The sequence below is a fragment of the Saccoglossus kowalevskii genome, chromosome 14, assembly GCF_978046115.1.
Source record: "Saccoglossus kowalevskii chromosome 14, keSacKowa6.1, whole genome shotgun sequence".
NCBI lineage: Eukaryota > Metazoa > Hemichordata > Enteropneusta > Harrimaniidae > Saccoglossus > Saccoglossus kowalevskii.
The window spans coordinates 19,746,147-19,765,487 of NC_140654.1; the positions used below are offsets into that span (position 1 = coordinate 19,746,147).

General features: G+C 41.2%; 1 protein-coding gene across 1 annotated transcript in view; it reads right to left on the bottom strand.

Moving 5' to 3' along the window:
• Nucleotides 1-2,797: 2,797 nt before the first annotated feature.
• LOC146734536 (neuronal acetylcholine receptor subunit beta-3-like) overlaps nucleotides 2,798-19,341 on the bottom strand; it is a 47,052-nt gene continuing 30,508 nt past the window's right edge. Inside the window, exons 6-7 of the mRNA XM_085507499.1 lie at nucleotides 3,095-4,010; nucleotides 2,798-2,929 (exon numbers count right to left, since the gene is read on the bottom strand). Coding sequence (XP_085363625.1) covers nucleotides 2,798-2,929; nucleotides 3,095-4,010 — 1,048 coding nt within the window. The remainder of the gene's footprint in view (nucleotides 2,930-3,094; nucleotides 4,011-19,341) is intronic.

The window sequence follows — 19,341 nt, forward strand, 5'->3', positions numbered from 1 at the left end:
TACGAGTTACTTCCAATGCACCTGTCCATTTACAATATACACCCAAGGTATGTTTTCTTTTATGAGTTACACTCTGGGTCTGTTACATTTGCAATTTTCACCCTAGAAATGCTGTTCCGTCACACGCTAAGATGGGCTGTCACATTTGCAAGTTACCCATTGAACAATGCGCCCCTTACAAAGGCATGTAACACAATTAGGTTCCATTGTATATTCAGGTCTATGTGAATTGGACCCCTAAGTTTTATGTATGAAATATTGAAATGTGCCAGTCCAGGCAATGTGAACCATCCAAGCATAAATTATACACATAATTATAATACAACGTAAGACACACAACGCTAATGTACCGAGAATGATTTATTTTATTTAAAACATGTCACGTGCTCCTAATTTCTAATCAACTGTACAGAATATATGATATCATTTTTGAACTTATTTGAACCATGGTTTGAAATTACATACTTTGCTATTATAAAATAAGGTACCCACAAATTAAATAGTTACCAGAGTGATAACAATTCTTTTATGGTAACTAGTCTACTTTAGAAGGTAGATCCGCCAAATTATATGATAATATTTTAATGCAAAAAAGACTCTCAAAGTAAAAAAGAATATTTCACTCTAAACACTCCCGATATTCATCCAAGTATGAATACGTACGGAAATTGAATTAGGTTATATGATGTGAAATAATGGTATTTTCCTGAAATTTATTTACATGTATGTATGTATTTATTATGTATGTGTCATGTTTTATGGTAATGTAACATTAATGAAATATATGTTATTGATTCAAAGAATCATATGAAATTATAAATATTATTAGCATAATTATTTGTAGATCATTATAACTTTAATAACTTCATTTCAAAATAATTGTATTTAAATTTAGCAAACTGTTAACTATTAATTAACATAAATGTGACCTTGTATCTGATTGTTATATAACTCATTTGCGAGTGGACAATATCAGATAAGATGACAAATATATGAATTTATTCAGTAGTATCGGATAGTTGTTTAGTAAAGTGTGTGCTACCTTTTAAATGTATTATTATACTAAAGCAAATAATATATCAACATATATTTCAGAATAAATGAAATTAAATCAATTATCACCAGATCATACATTTGAGTTAAAATAACAATAAACTATAACTTTTGCTCTTAAAAGCTATGACCTTTACATCCCATGTGTTGGATGTTATGGAGTACGTATAATTAACAATCTTCCTAATATTATTTACATAATATTGCATAAAATACTCCTATAATATTACTGTCACCATTAAATGATGGGAGTCTTTATGTGGATTATGCTGTTAAATATAAGTGCAGCCAACTTACGAATATATAAACAGATAACAATTGTAAACAACAATAATAATATTATTAATATTATTAATAGATCAATATATGTTTGAGTTTTATCTACTGAAAATATGTGATTCTATTGTGACCAAATTGATTTGTCCAGAATGATCCGTTCTTCAATTGTCCAATTCCGCTCTACGATTCGTGTCTGACTTCCGATCGCGATGTACTAATTTTATCAAATAATCCATGCTCACAATATACTTATTATAGATGGCGCAGATGTATTGTCCACCAGTGTATGCTCACAGCTCATTCTGAGATGCGTGATAGAATAATATAATCCCATACCCCACACAATATCCAGTGATAATATTTCTCACAGTAGTTGGGGATTTTTCCCACATACTAATTTTGAATCCATTGTAGACACCTAACAGCAAAACAGCGTCTGCTCACTCTGTAGTCCCGACTGGTATGCCATTATATAATAGTTTTGCGTGACTTCCGATGTACTAATATTATAAAAAGCAGATGACAAAACTGTGGATTCCATGGTGATCACAAACTCACAGTCGTCAATGAAGTGACTGACCGTTACGTACGAATAGTTAATTTTCCGTTCACTGCGAGCGAGATCTCGCATAATGCGTTAAAAGTGTGTAACGTGTGCGGCAATAATCGAATGATTTTATCTTGAACGTGTTTTTTGTTATAGTTAAATGTTAAAATGCCGAGCTTTCAGAAGTAAATATGTTGCTGGGATAGACACAAATCATCACCATTGACCATCATCAAATGTGTATAGCATATTATACTAAGGTAGAATACTAATCGCGATTTTTTTGTTACTTGTACGCATATTGTAGCGCATATATCAGTAGTAATATTTTGTGTCAAAATATGTATACAACTATTTGTTATAGTAATAGTAAACAGTATGTGATTTTTTTGTTGGTTCACTATCTATCTGTTTTTGTTTTTTGTAGCGATTTTCATTGACCACATTTGTTCGATAAAAACCCTCTAGAAATATTATCAATTGTTTAAAATACTTCTAGACATCACAAAGTACATTGTTAGACACTATATATTTCTTTTCCACCATACGTCACCGAGAAAAAAATTGACAATATTGAGATATATCCGTTTTATAACAAACAATGGTAATTTCCTTAAAACAGGCAAAACTTGTTATTTTCACTCCATTTTGTGCATCGATATTCTCTGAACCAAATAGAGTTAAGCCAATATTTTTATTCCATTTTCTTCATCATCGGGATATTAAATATCAAATATGTAAAAATGAAGAGAATAACAATATTTTTACTTTTGTGTAGCGTTCTAAAGCGTGGAAACATTCCGAAATTAGTTTCGCGTTTGTCCAACCTCACGTGGAGTTTTGACGTTTTGATATTTGTTTGTCACGTGTTTACGTTCGATTTCACGCGAGATCTCATAGCAAACAGAAAATGGTATTTTATATCCGGTAATGCATTGGGACCGTCAGCACCGATATGCAAACAGCTATGAAGATGAATAAATAGATATAGAAACATGCTCGATCAACATTTCTGATAAGTGCCTCCCACTCGTTCTTTGTGACCTCCATCTAAAAAAAAAGAAATAATGAATCATTATGAACAGAATAGTATCAGGAGATATTGGTATATCTTATTTATTGGAAAATTGTGTCTCGCTGAGCGACACAATACAATGTTCTATTCTATAAAATTACAATGATCTCGATTCCCGTGTTTAGAATGACTGTGGTTACCTGAGTTTGGTGGCATTTATATTTGTCTTGCGTTCTTTCGCCCTCATTACTGTGTTTACCCATGTCTTGATTTCTGTCACTGGCAAAGTCTTCTCTTTGCCGTCTGAGGGCGTCATTTTCAATTGTCATCACACTATCATCACATTCTATCCCATGGTTGTCGACATTTGCCAGAACAACATGGTCATGATGGTTGTCGGTCGACTCGGACCGGCTACGTGTCCCACCACCGCAACATCTTCTTCCGAGGCACAGTTTGCGAGAAACTTTTCCAACCGGTCGCCCGGATGTACTTTTTCTTTGCATATTGATCACAATGGTACTAATGATGATCGCCGTTCCAATCACCGCCATGTCAAACAATATCACCTGACCGATAAGTGGGCCTCTATTCGTGTTTGTGGGAATTATATCAGCTATCAACAGTTCAAATACACTCATTGTTACCAAAAGTGAAACGCTTAAACTAATTCTCTCGCCACAATCCGGTGGTAGCCAGAAAACACAAAGCGACAAACCGGATAACATGAACGTAGGTACGATAATATTCATAAGGTAATATAAATAGACCCTTTCAAGGTGGATCTTGAACATAGCCACTGGTTGTTCTTCCGGCGAGAGAACGGAAGTCTTAACAGAGTTAACATGTGTGGTTACTTCCAGGACTGTCCACTCGTAGTTTGGAAACAATACGAAATCATCCAATGACACGTTTTCATTTACGAGTATTCGTAGTTCTGTACTGTAGTATGTTAATGATGAGAATCGTAGATAACATTTTTGGGAATCAAACGGGAAATACGCCATGTCCAGATAACAATGACTTTCTAAAATTGCATGGTTGAGTGACAGCACTGTTCCATTGGACTCTATGCGTACATATATCGGCTTGGAGGGTAATTCGCCCTCAATAAATCTATTGAGAAAGGAAATAGTCAATGGCACAATGTTTATGTATGCTACTCAAAACAATTTAAGGAACACTTGAATATTCTCAGTTACAGCAAGATATTTCAGATAAACCCATTTGGTCACATAATTGACGTGAAACATCTGCACAATGAAACAGATGATAAAGACTGCATGTAATTATTACACATTTCGTTACATGAGTTCTGAAAGAGAGAAGGGCTGAAAATGAAAATCCCATTTTATAGAACATTTCAATAATGGGCGTGACCACCTCTTGCAGTAACACGTGCAACACAACGTTGCCTCATGGATGTCACTAATCTCTGCAGTGAACGTTGTGGTATCACTTGCCTCTCCTGGATCAGCCATTGAGCTAGCTGACGACGATCCACTGTTGGGGGATGATTGCCCATAACACGAAGACCAAGTTGATCCCACAAATGTTCAATTGGTGCCATGTCAGGTGAATAAGCAGGCCAATCCATTCTGTTGATGTTGTATTGGACAACACGTGCACGGTGTGGTCTGGCATTATCATCCTGTAGGACCGCCGCAGCTCCTATCCTTTGTAGACAAGGTAATCAATCTAAGTTGCCATCAATAACATGGTGTGGGATCAATTGGTGGTAGCTGAAGCCATCCCATACCATGATGCTACAACCACCAAACTGGTTGTGCTGTCGAATGGCGTCATCAGTGAAGCGTTCACCAGGGTGTCTATAGACAAGAATACGACCATCATTGTTCTGCAAAGTGAATATTGACTCATCTGTGAAGACGACAGAAGACCACTGCTGACGTGTCCAACAGTTCTGTGGTGTGGGAGGGAGGACTATCCTAACAGACTGGTACATTGGCCTGAAATTTATGGCCAGACGGTTTCGCACAGTATGGTCGCTCACGATGGTATGAGTTGCTGCTCTGAGGGTCCTACGCAGGGAATAGGCAGTTACGATTCGGTTACGAAGGGCTGAGATAAGGAGGTAGCGGTCCTCAGCAGGAGTTGTGACACATGGGCGATCTGTCCTGGGTCTGCCATGTACTGTATGGGTTTCTCTGAAGCGCTGGGATAGTTTGTGAATAACAGATGAGCTCACATTTAGCCTTCTTGCAGCTTCTCGCAAGGACACACCCTCATTCAACCAGCCTATGGCCCTGGCTCTCTCTTCAATTGTTAAATGTTGACGGAGGGGCATGCTTGCAAAATCAGCGATAACGCCATTAGTGAGTTTATTCTTATTACCAGAATTGGCAGATGTGATTACAAGGATGCATTATGTACAGGGAAAAAAGAATTAGAGCAGGTGTGTGCTGAGCAAAGTACGGCAAAGTAGTGTCAATGTACTGCAAAGTAGTGGCAAAGTACGGCAAAGTACTGCAATGTAGTGGCAAAGTACTTCAAAGTAGTGGCAAAGTACTTCAAAGTAGTGGCAAAGTACTTCAAAGTAGTGGCAATGTACGGCAAAGTAGTGGCAAAGTATGGCAAAGTTGTGGTAAAGTACTGCAAATTACTTGCAAAGTAGTGGCAAAATACGGCAAAGTAGTGGCAAAGTACGGCAAAGTAGTGGCAAAGTACGGCAATGTAGTAGCAAAGTACGGGAAAGTAGTGGTAAAGTACGGCAAAGTAGTGGCAAAGTACTGCAAAGTAGTGGCAAAGTATTGCAAAGTACAGCAAAGTTGTGGCAAAGTTGTGGCAAAGTTGTGGCAAAGTTGTGGCAAAGTACTTCAAAGTAGTGGCAAAGTACTGCAAAGTAGTGGCAAAGTACGGCAAAGTAGTGGCAAAGTACGGCAAAGTAGTGGCAAAGTACGGCAATGTAGTGGCAAAGTACGGGAAAGTAGTCGTAAAGTACGGCAAGGTAGTGTTAAAGTGCTGCAAAGTAGTGGCAAAGTACGGCAAAGTAGTGGCAAAGTACGGCAAAGTAGTGGCAAAGTACTACAAAGTAGTGCAAAGTACTACAAATTACTGGCAAAGTACTGCAAAGTAGTGACAAAGTACGGCAAAGTAGTGGCAAAGTACGGCAAAGTGGTGGCAAAGTACGGCAAAGTAGTGGCAAAGTACTGCAAAGTAGTGGCAAAGTACTGCAATGTAGTGGCAAAGTACTTCAAAGTAGTGGCAAAGTACTTCAAAGTAGTGGCAAAGTACGGCAAAGTAGTGGCAAAGTACGGAAAGTGGTGGCAAAGTACGGCAAAGTAGTGGCAAAGAACTGCAAAGTAGTGGCAAAGTACTACCAAGTACTGGCAAAGTAGTGGCAAAGTACGGCAAAGTAGTGGCAAAGTACTGCAAAGTAGTGGCAAAGTAAGGCAAAGTACTGCAATGTAGTGGCAAAGTACTTCAAAGTAGTGGCAAAGTACTTCAAAGTAGTGACAAAGTACTTCAAAGTAGTGACAAAGTACTTCAAAGTATGGCAAAGTACTGTATAAAATGGCAAAGTACTGCAAAGTAGTGGCAAAGCATGGCAAAGTACTGCAAAGTAGTGGCAAAGTACTGCAAAGTAGTGGCAAAGTAGTGGAAAAGTACGGCAAAGTAGTGGCAAAGTACGGCAAAGTGGTGACAAAGTATGGCAAAATAGTGGCAAAGTAGTGGCAAACTACGGCAAAGTACTGCAAAGTAGTGGTAAAGTGCTGCAAAGTAGTGGAAAAGTACGGCAAAGTAGTGGCAAAGTAGTGGCAAAGTACGGCAAAGTACTGGCAAAGTACTGCAAAGTAGTGGCAAAGTACGGCAAAGTAGTGGCAAAGTACGGCAAAGTGGTGGCAAAGTACGGCAAAGTGGTGGCAAAGTACGGCAAAGTAGTGGCAAAGTACTGCAAAGTAGTGGCAAAGTACTTCAAAGTAGTGGCAAAGTACTTCAAAGTAGTGGCAAAGTACTTCAAAGTAGTGGCAATGTACGGCAAAGTAGTGGCAAAGTATGGCAAAGTTGTGGTAAAGTACTGCAAATTACTTGCAAAGTAGTGGCAAAATACGGCAAAGTAGTGGCAAAGTACGGCAAAGTAGTGGCAAAGTACGGCAATGTAGTAGCAAAGTACGGGAAAGTAGTGGTAAAGTACGGCAAAGTAGTGGCAAAGTACTGCAAAGTAGTGGCAAAGTATTGCAAAGTACAGCAAAGTTGTGGCAAAGTTGTGGCAAAGTTGTGGCAAAGTTGTGGCAAAGTTGTGGCAAAGTACTTCAAAGTAGTGGCAAAGTACTGCAAAGTAGTGGCAAAGTACGGCAAAGTAGTGGCAAAGTACGGCAAAGTAGTGGCAAAGTACGGCAATGTAGTGGCAAAGTACGGGAAAGTAGTCGTAAAGTACGGCAAGGTAGTGTTAAAGTGCTGCAAAGTAGTGGCAAAGTACGGCAAAGTAGTGGCAAAGTACGGCAAAGTAGTGGCAAAGTACTACAAAGTAGTGCAAAGTACTACAAATTACTGGCAAAGTACTGCAAAGTAGTGACAAAGTACGGCAAAGTAGTGGCAAAGTACGGCAAAGTGGTGGCAAAGTACGGCAAAGTAGTGGCAAAGTACTACAAAGTAGTGGCAAAGTACTGCAATGTAGTGGCAAAGTACTTCAAAGTAGTGGCAAAGTACTTCAAAGTAGTGGCAAAGTACGGCAAAGTAGTGGCAAAGTACGGAAAGTGGTGGCAAAGTACGGCAAAGTAGTGGTAAAGTACTGCAAATTACTTGCAAAGTAGTGGCAAAGTACTACCAAGTACTGGCAAAGTAGTGGCAAAGTACGGCAAAGTAGTGGCAAAGTACTGCAAAGTAGTGGCAAAGTAAGGCAAAGTACTGCAATGTAGTGGCAAAGTACTTCAAAGTAGTGGCAAAGTACTTCAAAGTAGTGACAAAGTACTTCAAAGTAGTGACAAAGTACTTCAAAGTATGGCAAAGTACTGTATAAAATGGCAAAGTACTGCAAAGTAGTGGCAAAGCATAGCAAAGTACTGCAAAGTAGTGGCAAAGTACTGCAAAGTAGTGGCAAAGTAGTGGAAAAGTACGGCAAAGTAGTGGCAAAGTACGGCAAAGTGGTGACAAAGTATGGCAAAATAGTGGCAAAGTACTGCAAAGTAGTGGCAAACTACGGCAAAGTACTGCAAAGTAGTGGTAAAGTGCTGCAAAGTAGTGGAAAAGTACGGCAAAGTAGTGGCAAAGTAGTGGCAAAGTACGGCAAAGTACTGGCAAATTACTGCAAAGTAGTGGCAAAGTACGGCAAAGTAGTGGCAAAGTACGGCAAAGTGGTGGCAAAGTACGGCAAAGTGGTGGCAAAGTACGGCAAAGTAGTGGCAAAGTACTGCAAAGTAGTGGCAAAGTACTTCAAAGTAGTGGCAAAGTACTTCAAAGTAGTGGCAAAGTACTTCAAAGTAGTGGCAATGTACGGCAAAGTAGTGGCAAAGTATGGCAAAGTTGTGGTAAAGTACTGCAAATTACTTGCAAAGTAGTGGCAAAGTACGGCAAAGTAGTGGTAAAGTACAGCAAAGTAGTGGCAAAGTACGGCAAAGTACTGTAAAGTAGTGGCAAAGTTTTTCAAACTAGTGGCAAAATACTTCAAAGTAGTGGCAAAATACGGCAAAGTAGTGGCAAAGTACGGCAAAGTGGTGGCTAAGTAGTGGCAAAGTAGTGGAAATGTACGGCAAAGTAGTGGAAAAGTACGGCAAAGTAGTGGCAAAGTACGGCAAAGTAGTGGCAAAGTACGGCAATGTAGTGGCAAAGTACGGCAAAGTAGTGGTAAAGTATTGCAAAGTAGTGGTAAAGTGGTGCAAAGTAGTGGCAAAGTACGGCAAAGTAGTGGCAAAGTACGGCAAAGTAGTGGCTAAGTAGTGGCAAAGTAGTGGCAAGTACAGCAAACTAGTGGCAAAGTACTGCAAAGTAGTGGCAAAGTACGGCAAAGTAGTGGCAAAGTATGGCAAAGTGGTGGCAAAGTACGGCAAAGTAGTGGTAAAGTACTGCAAAGTAGTGGCAAAGTACGGCAAAGTACGCAAAGTAGTGGCAACGTACTTCAAAGTAGTGGCAAAATACTTCAAAGTAGTGGCAAAGTACTTCAAAGTAGTGTCAAAGTATGGCAAAGTTGTGGTAAAGTACTGCAAATTACTTGCAAAGTAGTGGCGAAGTACGGCAAGGTAGTGGCAAAGTATGGCAAAGTACTGTATAGAGTGGCAAAGTACTGCAAAGTAGTGGCAAAACACGGCAAAATACTGCAAAGTAGTGGCAAAGTACTGCAAAGTAGTGGCAAAGTACTGCAAAGTAGTGGCAAAGCACGGCAAAATACTGCAAAGTAGTGGCAAAGTACTGCAAAGTACTGCAAAGTAGTGGAAAAGTACGGCAAAGTAGTGGCAAAGTACGGCAAAGTAGAGGCAATGTAGTGGCAAAGTACGGCAAAGTAGTGGCAAAGTACGGCAAAGTACTGCAATGTAGTGGCAAAGTACTTCAAAGTAGTGGTAAAGCACTTCAAAGTAGTGGCTAAGTAGTGGCAAAGTAGTGGCAAGTACAGCAAACTAGTGGCAAAGTACTGCAAAGTAGTGGCAAAGTACGGCAAAGTAGTGGCAAAGTATGGCAAAGTGGTGGCAAAGTATGGCAAAGTAGTGGTAAAGTACTGCAAAGTAGTGGCAAAGTACGGCAAAGTACGCAAAGTAGTGGCAACGAACTTCAAAGTAGTGGCAAAATACTTCAAAGTAGTGGCAAAGTACTTCAAAGTAGTGTCAAAGTATGGCAAAGTTGTGGTAAAGTACTGCAAATTACTTGCAAAGTAGTGGCGAAGTACGGCAAGGTAGTGGCAAAGTATGGCAAAGTACTGTATAGAGTGGCAAAGTACTGCAAAGTAGTGGCAAAGCACAGCAAAATACTGCAAAGTAGTGGCAAAGTACTGCAAAGTAGTGGCAAAGTACTGCAAAGTAGTGGCAAAGCACGGCAAAATACTGCAAAGTAGTGGCAAAGTACTGCAAAGTACTGCAAAGTAGTGGGAAAGTACGGCAAAGTAGTGGCAAAGTACGGCAAAGTAGAGGCAATGTAGTGGCAAAGTACGGCAAAGTAGTGGCAAAGTACGGCAAAGTACTGCAATGTAGTGGCAAAGTACTTCAAAGTAGTGGTAAAGTACTTCAAAGTAGTGGCAAAGTACTTCAAAGTAGTGGCAATGTACTTCAAAGTAGTGGCAAAGTATGGCAAAGTTGTGGTAAAGTACTGCAAATTACTTGCAAAGTAGTGACAAAGTACGGCAAAGTACTGTATAGAGTGGCAAAGTACTGCAAAGTAGTGGCAAAGCACGGCAAAGTACTGCAAAGTAGTGGCAAAGTACTGCAAAGTAGTAGCAAAGTAGTGGCAAAGCACGGCAAAGTACTGCAAAGTAGTGGCAAAGTACTGCAAAGTAGTGGCAAAGTAGTGGCAAAGTAGTGGCAAAGTATGGCAAAGTACTGTATAGAGTGGAAAAGTACTGCAAAGTAGTGGCAAAGCACGGCAAAGTACTGCAAAGTAGTGGCAAAGTACTGCAAAGTAGTGGCAAAGTACATCAAAGTAGTGGCAAAGCACGGCAAAGTACGGCAAAGTACTGCAAAGTAGTGGCAAAGTAGTGGAAAAGTACGGCAAAATAGTGGCAAAGTACGGCAAAGTGGTGGCAAAGTATGGCAAAATAGTGGCAAAGTACTGCAAAGTAGTGGCAAACTACGGCAAAGTACTGCAAAGTAGTTGTAAAGTGCTGCAAAATAGTGGCAAAGTAGTGGTAAAGTACATCAAAGTAGTGGCAAAGTATGGCAAAGTACTGTATAGAGTGGCAAAGTACTGCAAAGTAGTGGCAAAGCACGGCAAAATACTGCAAAGTAGTGGCAAAGTACTGCAAAGTAGTGGCAAAGTACTGCAAAGTAGTGGCAAAGCACGGCAAAATACTGCAAAGTAGTGGCAAAGTACTGCAAAGTACTGCAAAGTAGTGGGAAAGTACGGCAAAGTAGTGGCAAAGTACGGCAAAGTAGAGGCAATGTAGTGGCAAAGTACGGCAAAGTAGTGGCAAAGTACGGCAAAGTACTGCAATGTAGTGGCAAAGTACTTCAAAGTAGTGGTAAAGTACTTCAAAGTAGTGGCAAAGTACTTCAAAGTAGTGGCAATGTACTTCAAAGTAGTGGCAAAGTATGGCAAAGTTGTGGTAAAGTACTGCAAATTACTTGCAAAGTAGTGACAAAGTACGGCAAAGTACTGTATAGAGTGGCAAAGTACTGCAAAGTAGTGGCAAAGCACGGCAAAGTACTGCAAAGTAGTGGCAAAGTACTGCAAAGTAGTAGCAAAGTAGTGGCAAAGCACGGCAAAGTACTGCAAAGTAGTGGCAAAGTACTGCAAAGTAGTGGCAAAGTAGTGGCAAAGTATGGCAAAGTACTGTATAGAGTGGAAAAGTACTGCAAAGTAGTGGCAAAGCACGGCAAAGTACTGCAAAGTAGTGGCAAAGTACTGCAAAGTAGTGGCAAAGTAGTGGCAAAGTACATCAAAGTAGTGGCAAAGCACGGCAAAGTACGGCAAAGTACTGCAAAGTAGTGGCAAAGTAGTGGAAAAGTACGGCAAAATAGTGGCAAAGTACGGCAAAGTGGTGGCAAAGTATGGCAAAATAGTGGCAAAGTACTGCAAAGTAGTGGCAAACTACGGCAAAGTACTGCAAAGTAGTTGTAAAGTGCTGCAAAATAGTGGCAAAGTAGTGGTAAAGTACATCAAAGTAGTGGCAAAGTATGGCAAAGTACTGTATAGAGTGGCAAAGTACTGCAAAGTAGTGGCAAAGCACGGCAAAGTACTGCAAAGTAGTGGCAAAGTACTGCAATGTAGTGGCAAAGTACTGCAAAGTAGTGGCAAAGTACTGCAAAGTAGTGGAAAAGTACGGCAAAGTAGTGGCAAAGTACGGCAAAGTGGTGGCAAAGTATGGCAAAATAGTGGAAAAGTACTGCAAAGTAGTGGCAAACTACGGCAAAGTACTGCAAAGTAGTTGTAAAGTGCTGCAAAGTAGTGGAAAAGTACGGCAAAGTAGTGGCAAAGTACGGCAAAGTAGTGGCAAAGAACTGCAAAGTAGTGGCAAAGTACTATAAAGTAGTGGCAAAGTACGGCAAAGTCGTGGCAAAGTATGGCAAAGTGGTGGCAAAGTACGGCAAAGTAGTGGTAAAGTACTGCAAAGTAGTGGCAAAGTACTTCAAAGTAGTGTCAAAGTACGGCAAAGTGGTGGCAAAGTGGTGGCAAAGTAGTGGCAAAGTACGGCAAAGTAGTGGCAAAGTACGGCAAAGTAGAGGCAAAGTAGTGGCAAAGTACGGCAAAGTAGTGGCAAAGTATGGCAAAGTACTGCAATGTAGTGGCAAAGTACTTCAAAGTAGTGGTAAAGTACTTCAAAGTAGTGGCAAAGTACTTCAAAGTAGTGGCAATGTACTTCAAAGTAGTGGCAAAGTATGGCAAAGTTGTGGTAAAGTACTGCAAATTACTTGCAAAGTAGTGACAAAGTACGGCAAAGTACTGTATAGAGTGGCAAAGTACTGCAAAGTAGTGGCAAAGCACGGCAAAGTACTGCAAAGTAGTGGCAAAGTAGCAGCAAAGTAGTGGCAAAGCACGGCAAAGTACTGCAAAGTAGTGGCAAAGTACTGCAAAGTAGTGGCAAAGTAGTGGCAAAGTAGTGGCAAAGTATGGCAAAGTACTGTATAGAGTGGAAAAGTACTGCAAAGTAGTGGCAAAGCACGGCAAAGTACTGCAAAGTAGTGGCAAAGTACTGCAAAGTACTGGCAAAGTAGTGGCAAAGTACATCAAAGTAGTGGCAAAGCACGGCAAAGTACTGCAAAGTAGTGGCAAAGTAGTGGAAAAGTACGGCAAAATAGTGGCAAAGTACGGCAAAGTGGTGGCAAAGTATGGCAAAATAGTGGCAAAGTACTGCAAAGTAGTGGCAAACTACGGCAAAGTACTGCAAAGTAGTTGTAAAGTGCTGCAAAATAGTGGCAAAGTAGTGGTAAAGTACATCAAAGTAGTGGCAAAGTATGGCAAAGTACTGTATAGAGTGGCAAAGTACTGCAAAGTAGTGGCAAAGCACGGCAAAGTACTGCAAAGTAGTGGCAAAGAACTGCAATGTAGTGGCAAAGTACTGCAAAGTAGTGGCAAAGTACTGCAAAGTAGTGGAAAAGTACGGCAAAGTAGTGGCAAAGTACGGCAAAGTGGTGGCAAAGTATGGCAAAATAGTGGCAAAGTACTGCAAAGTAGTGGCAAACTAAGGCAAAGTACTGCAAAGTAGTTGTAAAGTGCTGCAAAGTAGTGGAAAAGTACGGCAAAGTAGTGGCAAAGTACGGCAAAGTAGTGGCAAAGAACTGCAAAGTAGTGGCAAAGTACTATAAAGTAGTGGCAAAGTACGGCAAAGTCGTGGCAAAGTACGGCAAAGTGGTGGCAAAGTACGGCAAAGTGGTGGCAAAGTACGGCAAAGTAGTGGCAAAGTACTGCAAAGTAGTGGCAAAGTACGGCAAAGTACTGCAATGTAGTGGCAAAATACTTCAAAGTAGTGTCAAAGTACGGCAAAGTGGTGGCAAAGTGGTGGCAAAGTAGTGGCAAAGTACGGCAAAGTAGTGGCAAAGTACGGCAAAGTAGAGGCAAAGTAGTGGCAAAGTAGTGGCAAAGTACGGCAAAGTACTGCAATGTAGTGGCAAAGTACTTCAAAGTAGTGGTAAAGTACTTCAAAGTAGTGGCAAAGTACTTCAAAGTAGTGGCAATGTACTTCAAAGTAGTGGCAAAGTATGGCAAAGTTGTGGTAAAGTACTGCAAATTACTTGCAAAGTAGTGACAAAGTACGGCAAAGTACTGTATAGAGTGGCAAAGTACTGCAAAGTAGTGGCAAAGCACGGCAAAGTACTGCAAAGTAGTGGCAAAGTACTGCAAAGTAGTAGCAAAGTAGTGGCAAAGCACGGCAAAGTACTGCAAAGTAGTGGCAAAGTACTGCAAAGTAGTGGCAAAGTAGTGGCAAAGTAGTGGCAAAGTATGGCAAAGTACTGTATAGAGTGGAAAAGTACTGCAAAGTAGTGGCAAAGCACGGCAAAGTACTGCAAAGTAGTGGCAAAGTACTGCAAAGTAGTGGCAAAGTAGTGGCAAAGTACATCAAAGTAGTGGCAAAGCACGGCAAAGTACTGCAAAGTAGTGGCAAAGTAGTGGAAAAGTACGGCAAAATAGTGGCAAAGTACGGCAAAGTGGTGGCAAAGTATGGCAAAATAGTGGCAAAATACTGCAAAGTAGTGGCAAACTACGGCAAAGTACTGCAAAGTAGTTGTAAAGTGCTGCAAAATAGTGGCAAAGTAGTGGTAAAGTACATCAAAGTAGTGGCAAAGTATGGCAAAGTACTGTATAGAGTGGCAAAGTACTGCAAAGTAGTGGCAAAGCACGGCAAATTACTGCAAAGTAGTGGCAAACTACGGCAAAGTACTGCAAAGTAGTTGTAAAGTGCTGCAAAGTAGTGGAAAAGTACGGCAAAGTAGTGGCAAAGTACGGCAAAGTAGTGGCAAAGAACTGCAAAGTAGTGGCAAAGTACTATAAAGTAGTGGCAAAGTACGGCAAAGTCGTGGCAAAGTACGGCAAAGTGGTGGCAAAGTACGGCAAAGTAGAGGCAAAGTAGTGGCAAAGTAGTGGCAAAGTACGGCAAAGTACTGCAATGTAGTGGCAAAGTACTTCAAAGTAGTGGTAAAGTACTTCAAAGTAGTGGCAAAGTACTTCAAAGTAGTGGCAATGTACTTCAAAGTAGTGGCAAAGTATGGCAAAGTTGTGGTAAAGTACTGCAAATTACTTGCAAAGTAGTGACAAAGTACGGCAAAGTACTGTATAGAGTGGCAAAGTACTGCAAAGTAGTGGCAAAGCACGGCAAAGTACTGCAAAGTAGTGGCAAAGTACTGCAAAGTAGTAGCAAAGTAGTGGCAAAGCACGGCAAAGTACTGCAAAGTAGTGGCAAAGTACTGCAAAGTAGTGGCAAAGTAGTGGCAAAGTAGTGGCAAAGTATGGCAAAGTACTGTATAGAGTGGAAAAGTACTGCAAAGTAGTGGCAAAGCACGGCAAAGTACTGCAAAGTAGTGGCAAAGTACTGCAAAGTAGTGGCAAAGTAGTGGCAAAGTACATCAAAGTAGTGGCAAAGCACGGCAAAGTACTGCAAAGTAGTGGCAAAGTAGTGGAAAAGTACGGCAAAATAGTGGCAAAGTACGGCAAAGTGGTGGCAAAGTATGGCAAAATAGTGGCAAAATACTGCAAAGTAGTGGCAAACTACGGCAAAGTACTGCAAAGTAGTTGTAAAGTGCTGCAAAATAGTGGCAAAGTAGTGGTAAAGTACATCAAAGTAGTGGCAAAGTATGGCAAAGTACTGTATAGAGTGGCAAAGTACTGCAAAGTAGTGGCAAAGCACGGCAAATTACTGCAAAGTAGTGGCAAACTACGGCAAAGTACTGCAAAGTAGTTGTAAAGTGCTGCAAAGTAGTGGAAAAGTACGGCAAAGTAGTGGCAAAGTACGGCAAAGTAGTGGCAAAGAACTGCAAAGTAGTGGCAAAGTACTATAAAGTAGTGGCAAAGTACGGCAAAGTCGTGGCAAAGTACGGCAAAGTGGTGGCAAAGTACGGCAAAGTGGTGGCAAAGTACGGCAAAGTAGTGGCAAAGTACTGGAAAGTAGTGGCAAAGTACGGCAAAGTACTGCAATGTAGTGGCAAAGTACTTCAAAGTAGTGTCAAAGTACGGCAAAGTGGTGGCAAAGTGGTGGCAAAGTAGTGGCAAAGTACGGCAAAGTAGTGGCAAAGTACGGCAAAGTAGAGGCAAAGTAGTGGCAAAGTACGGCAAAGTAGTGGCAAAGTACGGCAAAGTACTGCAATGTAGTGGCAAAGTACTTCAAAGTAGTGGTAAAGTACTTCAAAGTAGTGGCAAAGTACTTCAAAGTAGTGGCAATGTACTTCAAAGTAGTGGCAAAGTATGGCAAAGTTGTGGTAAAGTACTGCAAATTACTTGCAAAGTAGTGACAAAGTACGGCAAAGTACTGTATAGAGTGGCAAAGTACTGCAAAGTAGTGGCAAAGCACGGCAAAGTACTGCAAAGTAGTGGCAAAGTACTGCAAAGTAGTAGCAAAGTAGTGGCAAAGCACGGCAAAGTACTGCAAAGTAGTGGCAAAGTACTGCAAAGTAGTGGCAAAGTAGTGGCAAAGTACATCAAAGTAGTGGCAAAGCACGGCAAAGTACTGCAAAGTAGTGGCAAAGTAGTGGAAAAGTATGGCAAAATAGTGGCAAAGTACGGCAAAGTGGTGGCAAAGTATGGCAAAATAGTGGCAAAGTACTGCAAAGTAGTGGCAAACTACGGCAAAGTACTGCAAAGTAATTGTAAAGTGCTGCAAAATAGTGGCAAAGTAGTGGTAAAGTACATCAAAGTAGTGGCAAAGTATGGCAAAGTACTGTATAGAGTGGCAAAGCACTGCAAAGTAGTGGCAAAGCACGGCAAAGTACTGCAAAGTAGTGGCAAAGTACTGCAATGTAGTGGCAAAGTACTGCAAAGTAGTGGCAAAGTACTGCAAAGTAGTGGAAAAGTACGGCAAAGTAGTGGCAAAGTACGGCAAAGTGGTGGCAAAGTATGGCAAAATAGTGGCAAAGTACTGCAAAGTAGTGGCAAACTACGGCAAAGTACTGCAACGTAGTTGTAAAGTGCTGCAAAGTAGAGGAAAAGTACGGCAAAGTAGTGGCAAAGTACGGCAAAGTAGTGGCAAAGAACTGCAAAGTAGTGGCAAAGTACTATAAAGTAGTGGCAAAGTACGGCAAAGTCATGGCAAAGTACGGCAAAGTGGTGGCAAAGTACGGCAAAGTGGTGGCAAAGTACGGCAAAGTAGTGGCAAAGTACTGCAAAGTAGTGGCAAAGTACGGCAAAGTACTGCAATGTAGTGGCAAAGTACTTCAAAGTAGTGGCAAAGTACTTCAAAGTAGTGGCAAAGTACGGCAAAGTAGTGGCAAAGTACGGAAAGTGGTGGCAAAGTACGGCAAAGTAGTGGCAAAGAACTGCAAAGTAGTGGCAAAGTACTACCAAGTACTGGCAAAGTAGTGGCAAAGTACGGCAAAGTAGTGGCAAAGTACTGCAAAGTAGTGGCAAAGTAAGGCAAAGTACTGCAATGTAGTGGCAAAGTACTTCAAAGTAGTGGCAAAGTACTTCAAAGTAGTGACAAAGTACTTCAAAGTAGTGACAAAGTACTTCAAAGTATGGCAAAGTACTGTATAAAATGGCAAAGTACTGCAAAGTAGTGGCAAAGCATGGCAAAGTACTGCAAAGTAGTGGCAAAGTACTGCAAAGTAGTGGCAAAGTAGTGGCAAAGTAGTGGAAAAGTACGGCAAAGTAGTGGCAAAGTACGGCAAAGTGGTGACAAAGTATGGCAAAATAGTGGCAAAGTACTGCAAAGTAGTGGCAAACTACGGCAAAGTACTGCAAAGTAGTGGTAAAGTGTTGCAAAGTAGTGGAAAAGTACGGCAAAGTAGTGGCAAAGTAGTGGCAAAGTACGGCAAAGTGGTGGCAAAGTACGGCAAAGTGGTGGCAAAGTACGGCAAAGTAGTGGCAAAGTACTGCAAAGTAGTGGCAAAGTACTTCAAAGTAGTGGCAAAGTACTTCAAAGTAGTGGCAAAGTACTTCAAAGTAGTGGCAATGTACGGCAAAGTAGTGGCAAAGTATGGCAAAGTTGTGGTAAAGTACTGCAAATTACTTGCAAAGTAGTGGCAAAGTACGGCAAAGTAGTGGTAAAGTACAGCAAAGTAGTGGCAAAGTACGGCAAAGTACTGTAAAGTAGTGGCAAAGTTTTTCAAACTAGTGGCAAAATACTTCAAAGTAGTGGCAAAATACGGCAAAGTAGTGGCAAAGTACGGCAAAGTGGTGGCTAAGTAGTGGCAAAGTAGTGGAAAAGTACGGCAAAGTAGTGGAAAAGTACGGCAAAGTAGTGGCAAAGTACGGCAAAGTAGTGGCAAAGTACGGCAATGTAGTGGCAAAGTACGGCAAAGTAGTGGTAAAGTATTGCAAAGTAGTGGTAAAGTGGTGCAAAGTAGTGGCAAAGTACGGCAAAGTAGTGGCAAAGTACGGCAAAGTAGTGGCTAAGTAGTGGCAAAGTAGTGGCAAGTACAGCAAACTAGTGGCAAAGTACTGCAAAGTAGTGGCAAAGTACGGCAAAGTCGTGGCAAAGTACGGCAAAGTCGTGGCAAAGTACGGCAAAGTGGTGGCAAAGTACGGCAAAGTAGTGGCAAAGTACTGGAAAGTAGTGGCAAAGTACGGCAAAGTACTGCAATGTAGTGGCAAAGTACTTCAAAGTAGTGTCAAAGTACGGCAAAGTGGTGGCAAAGTGGTGGCAAAGTAGTGGCAAAGTACGGCAAAGTAGTGGCAAAGTACGGCAAAGTAGAGGCAAAGTAGTGGCAAAGTACGGCAAAGTAGTGGCAAAGTACGGCAAAGTACTGCAATGTAGTGGCAAAGTACTTCAAAGTAGTGGTAAAGTACTTCAAAGTAGTGGCAAAGTACTTCAAAGTAGTGGCAATGTACTTCAAAGTAGTGGCAAAGTATGGCAAAGTTGTGGTAAAGTACTGCAAATTACTTGCAAAGTAGTGACAAAGTACGGCAAAGTACTGTATAGAGTGGCAAAGTACTGCAAAGTAGTGGCAAAGCACGGCAAAGTACTGCAAAGTAGTGGCAAAGTACTGCAAAGTAGTAGCAAAGTAGTGGCAAAGCACGGCAAAGTACTGCAAAGTAGTGGCAAAGTACTGCAAAGTAGTGGCAAAGTAGTGGCAAAGTACATCAAAGTAGTGGCAAAGCACGGCAAAGTACTGCAAAGTAGTGGCAAAGTAGTGGAAAAGTATGGCAAAATAGTGGCAAAGTACGGCAAAGTGGTGGCAAAGTATGGCAAAATAGTGGCAAAGCACGGCAAAGTAGTGGCAAACTACGGCAAAGTACTGCAAAGTAATTGTAAAGTGCTGCAAAATAGTGGCAAAGTAGTGGTAAAGTACATCAAAGTAGTGGCAAAGTATGGCAAAGTACTGTATAGAGTGGCAAAGCACTGCAAAGTAGTGGCAAAGCACGGCAAAGTACTGCAAAGTAGTGGCAAAGTACTGCAATGTAGTGGCAAAGTACTGCAAAGTAGTGGCAAAGTACTGCAAAGTAGTGGAAAAGTACGGCAAAGTAGTGGCAAAGTACGGCAAAGTGGTGGCAAAGTATGGCAAAATAGTGGCAAAGTACTGCAAAGTAGTGGCAAACTACGGCAAAGTACTGCAACGTAGTTGTAAAGTGCTGCAAAGTAGAGGAAAAGTACGGCAAAGTAGTGGCAAAGTACGGCAAAGTAGTGGCAAAGAACTGCAAAGTAGTGGCAAAGTACTATAAAGTAGTGGCAAAGTACGGCAAAGTCATGGCAAAGTACGGC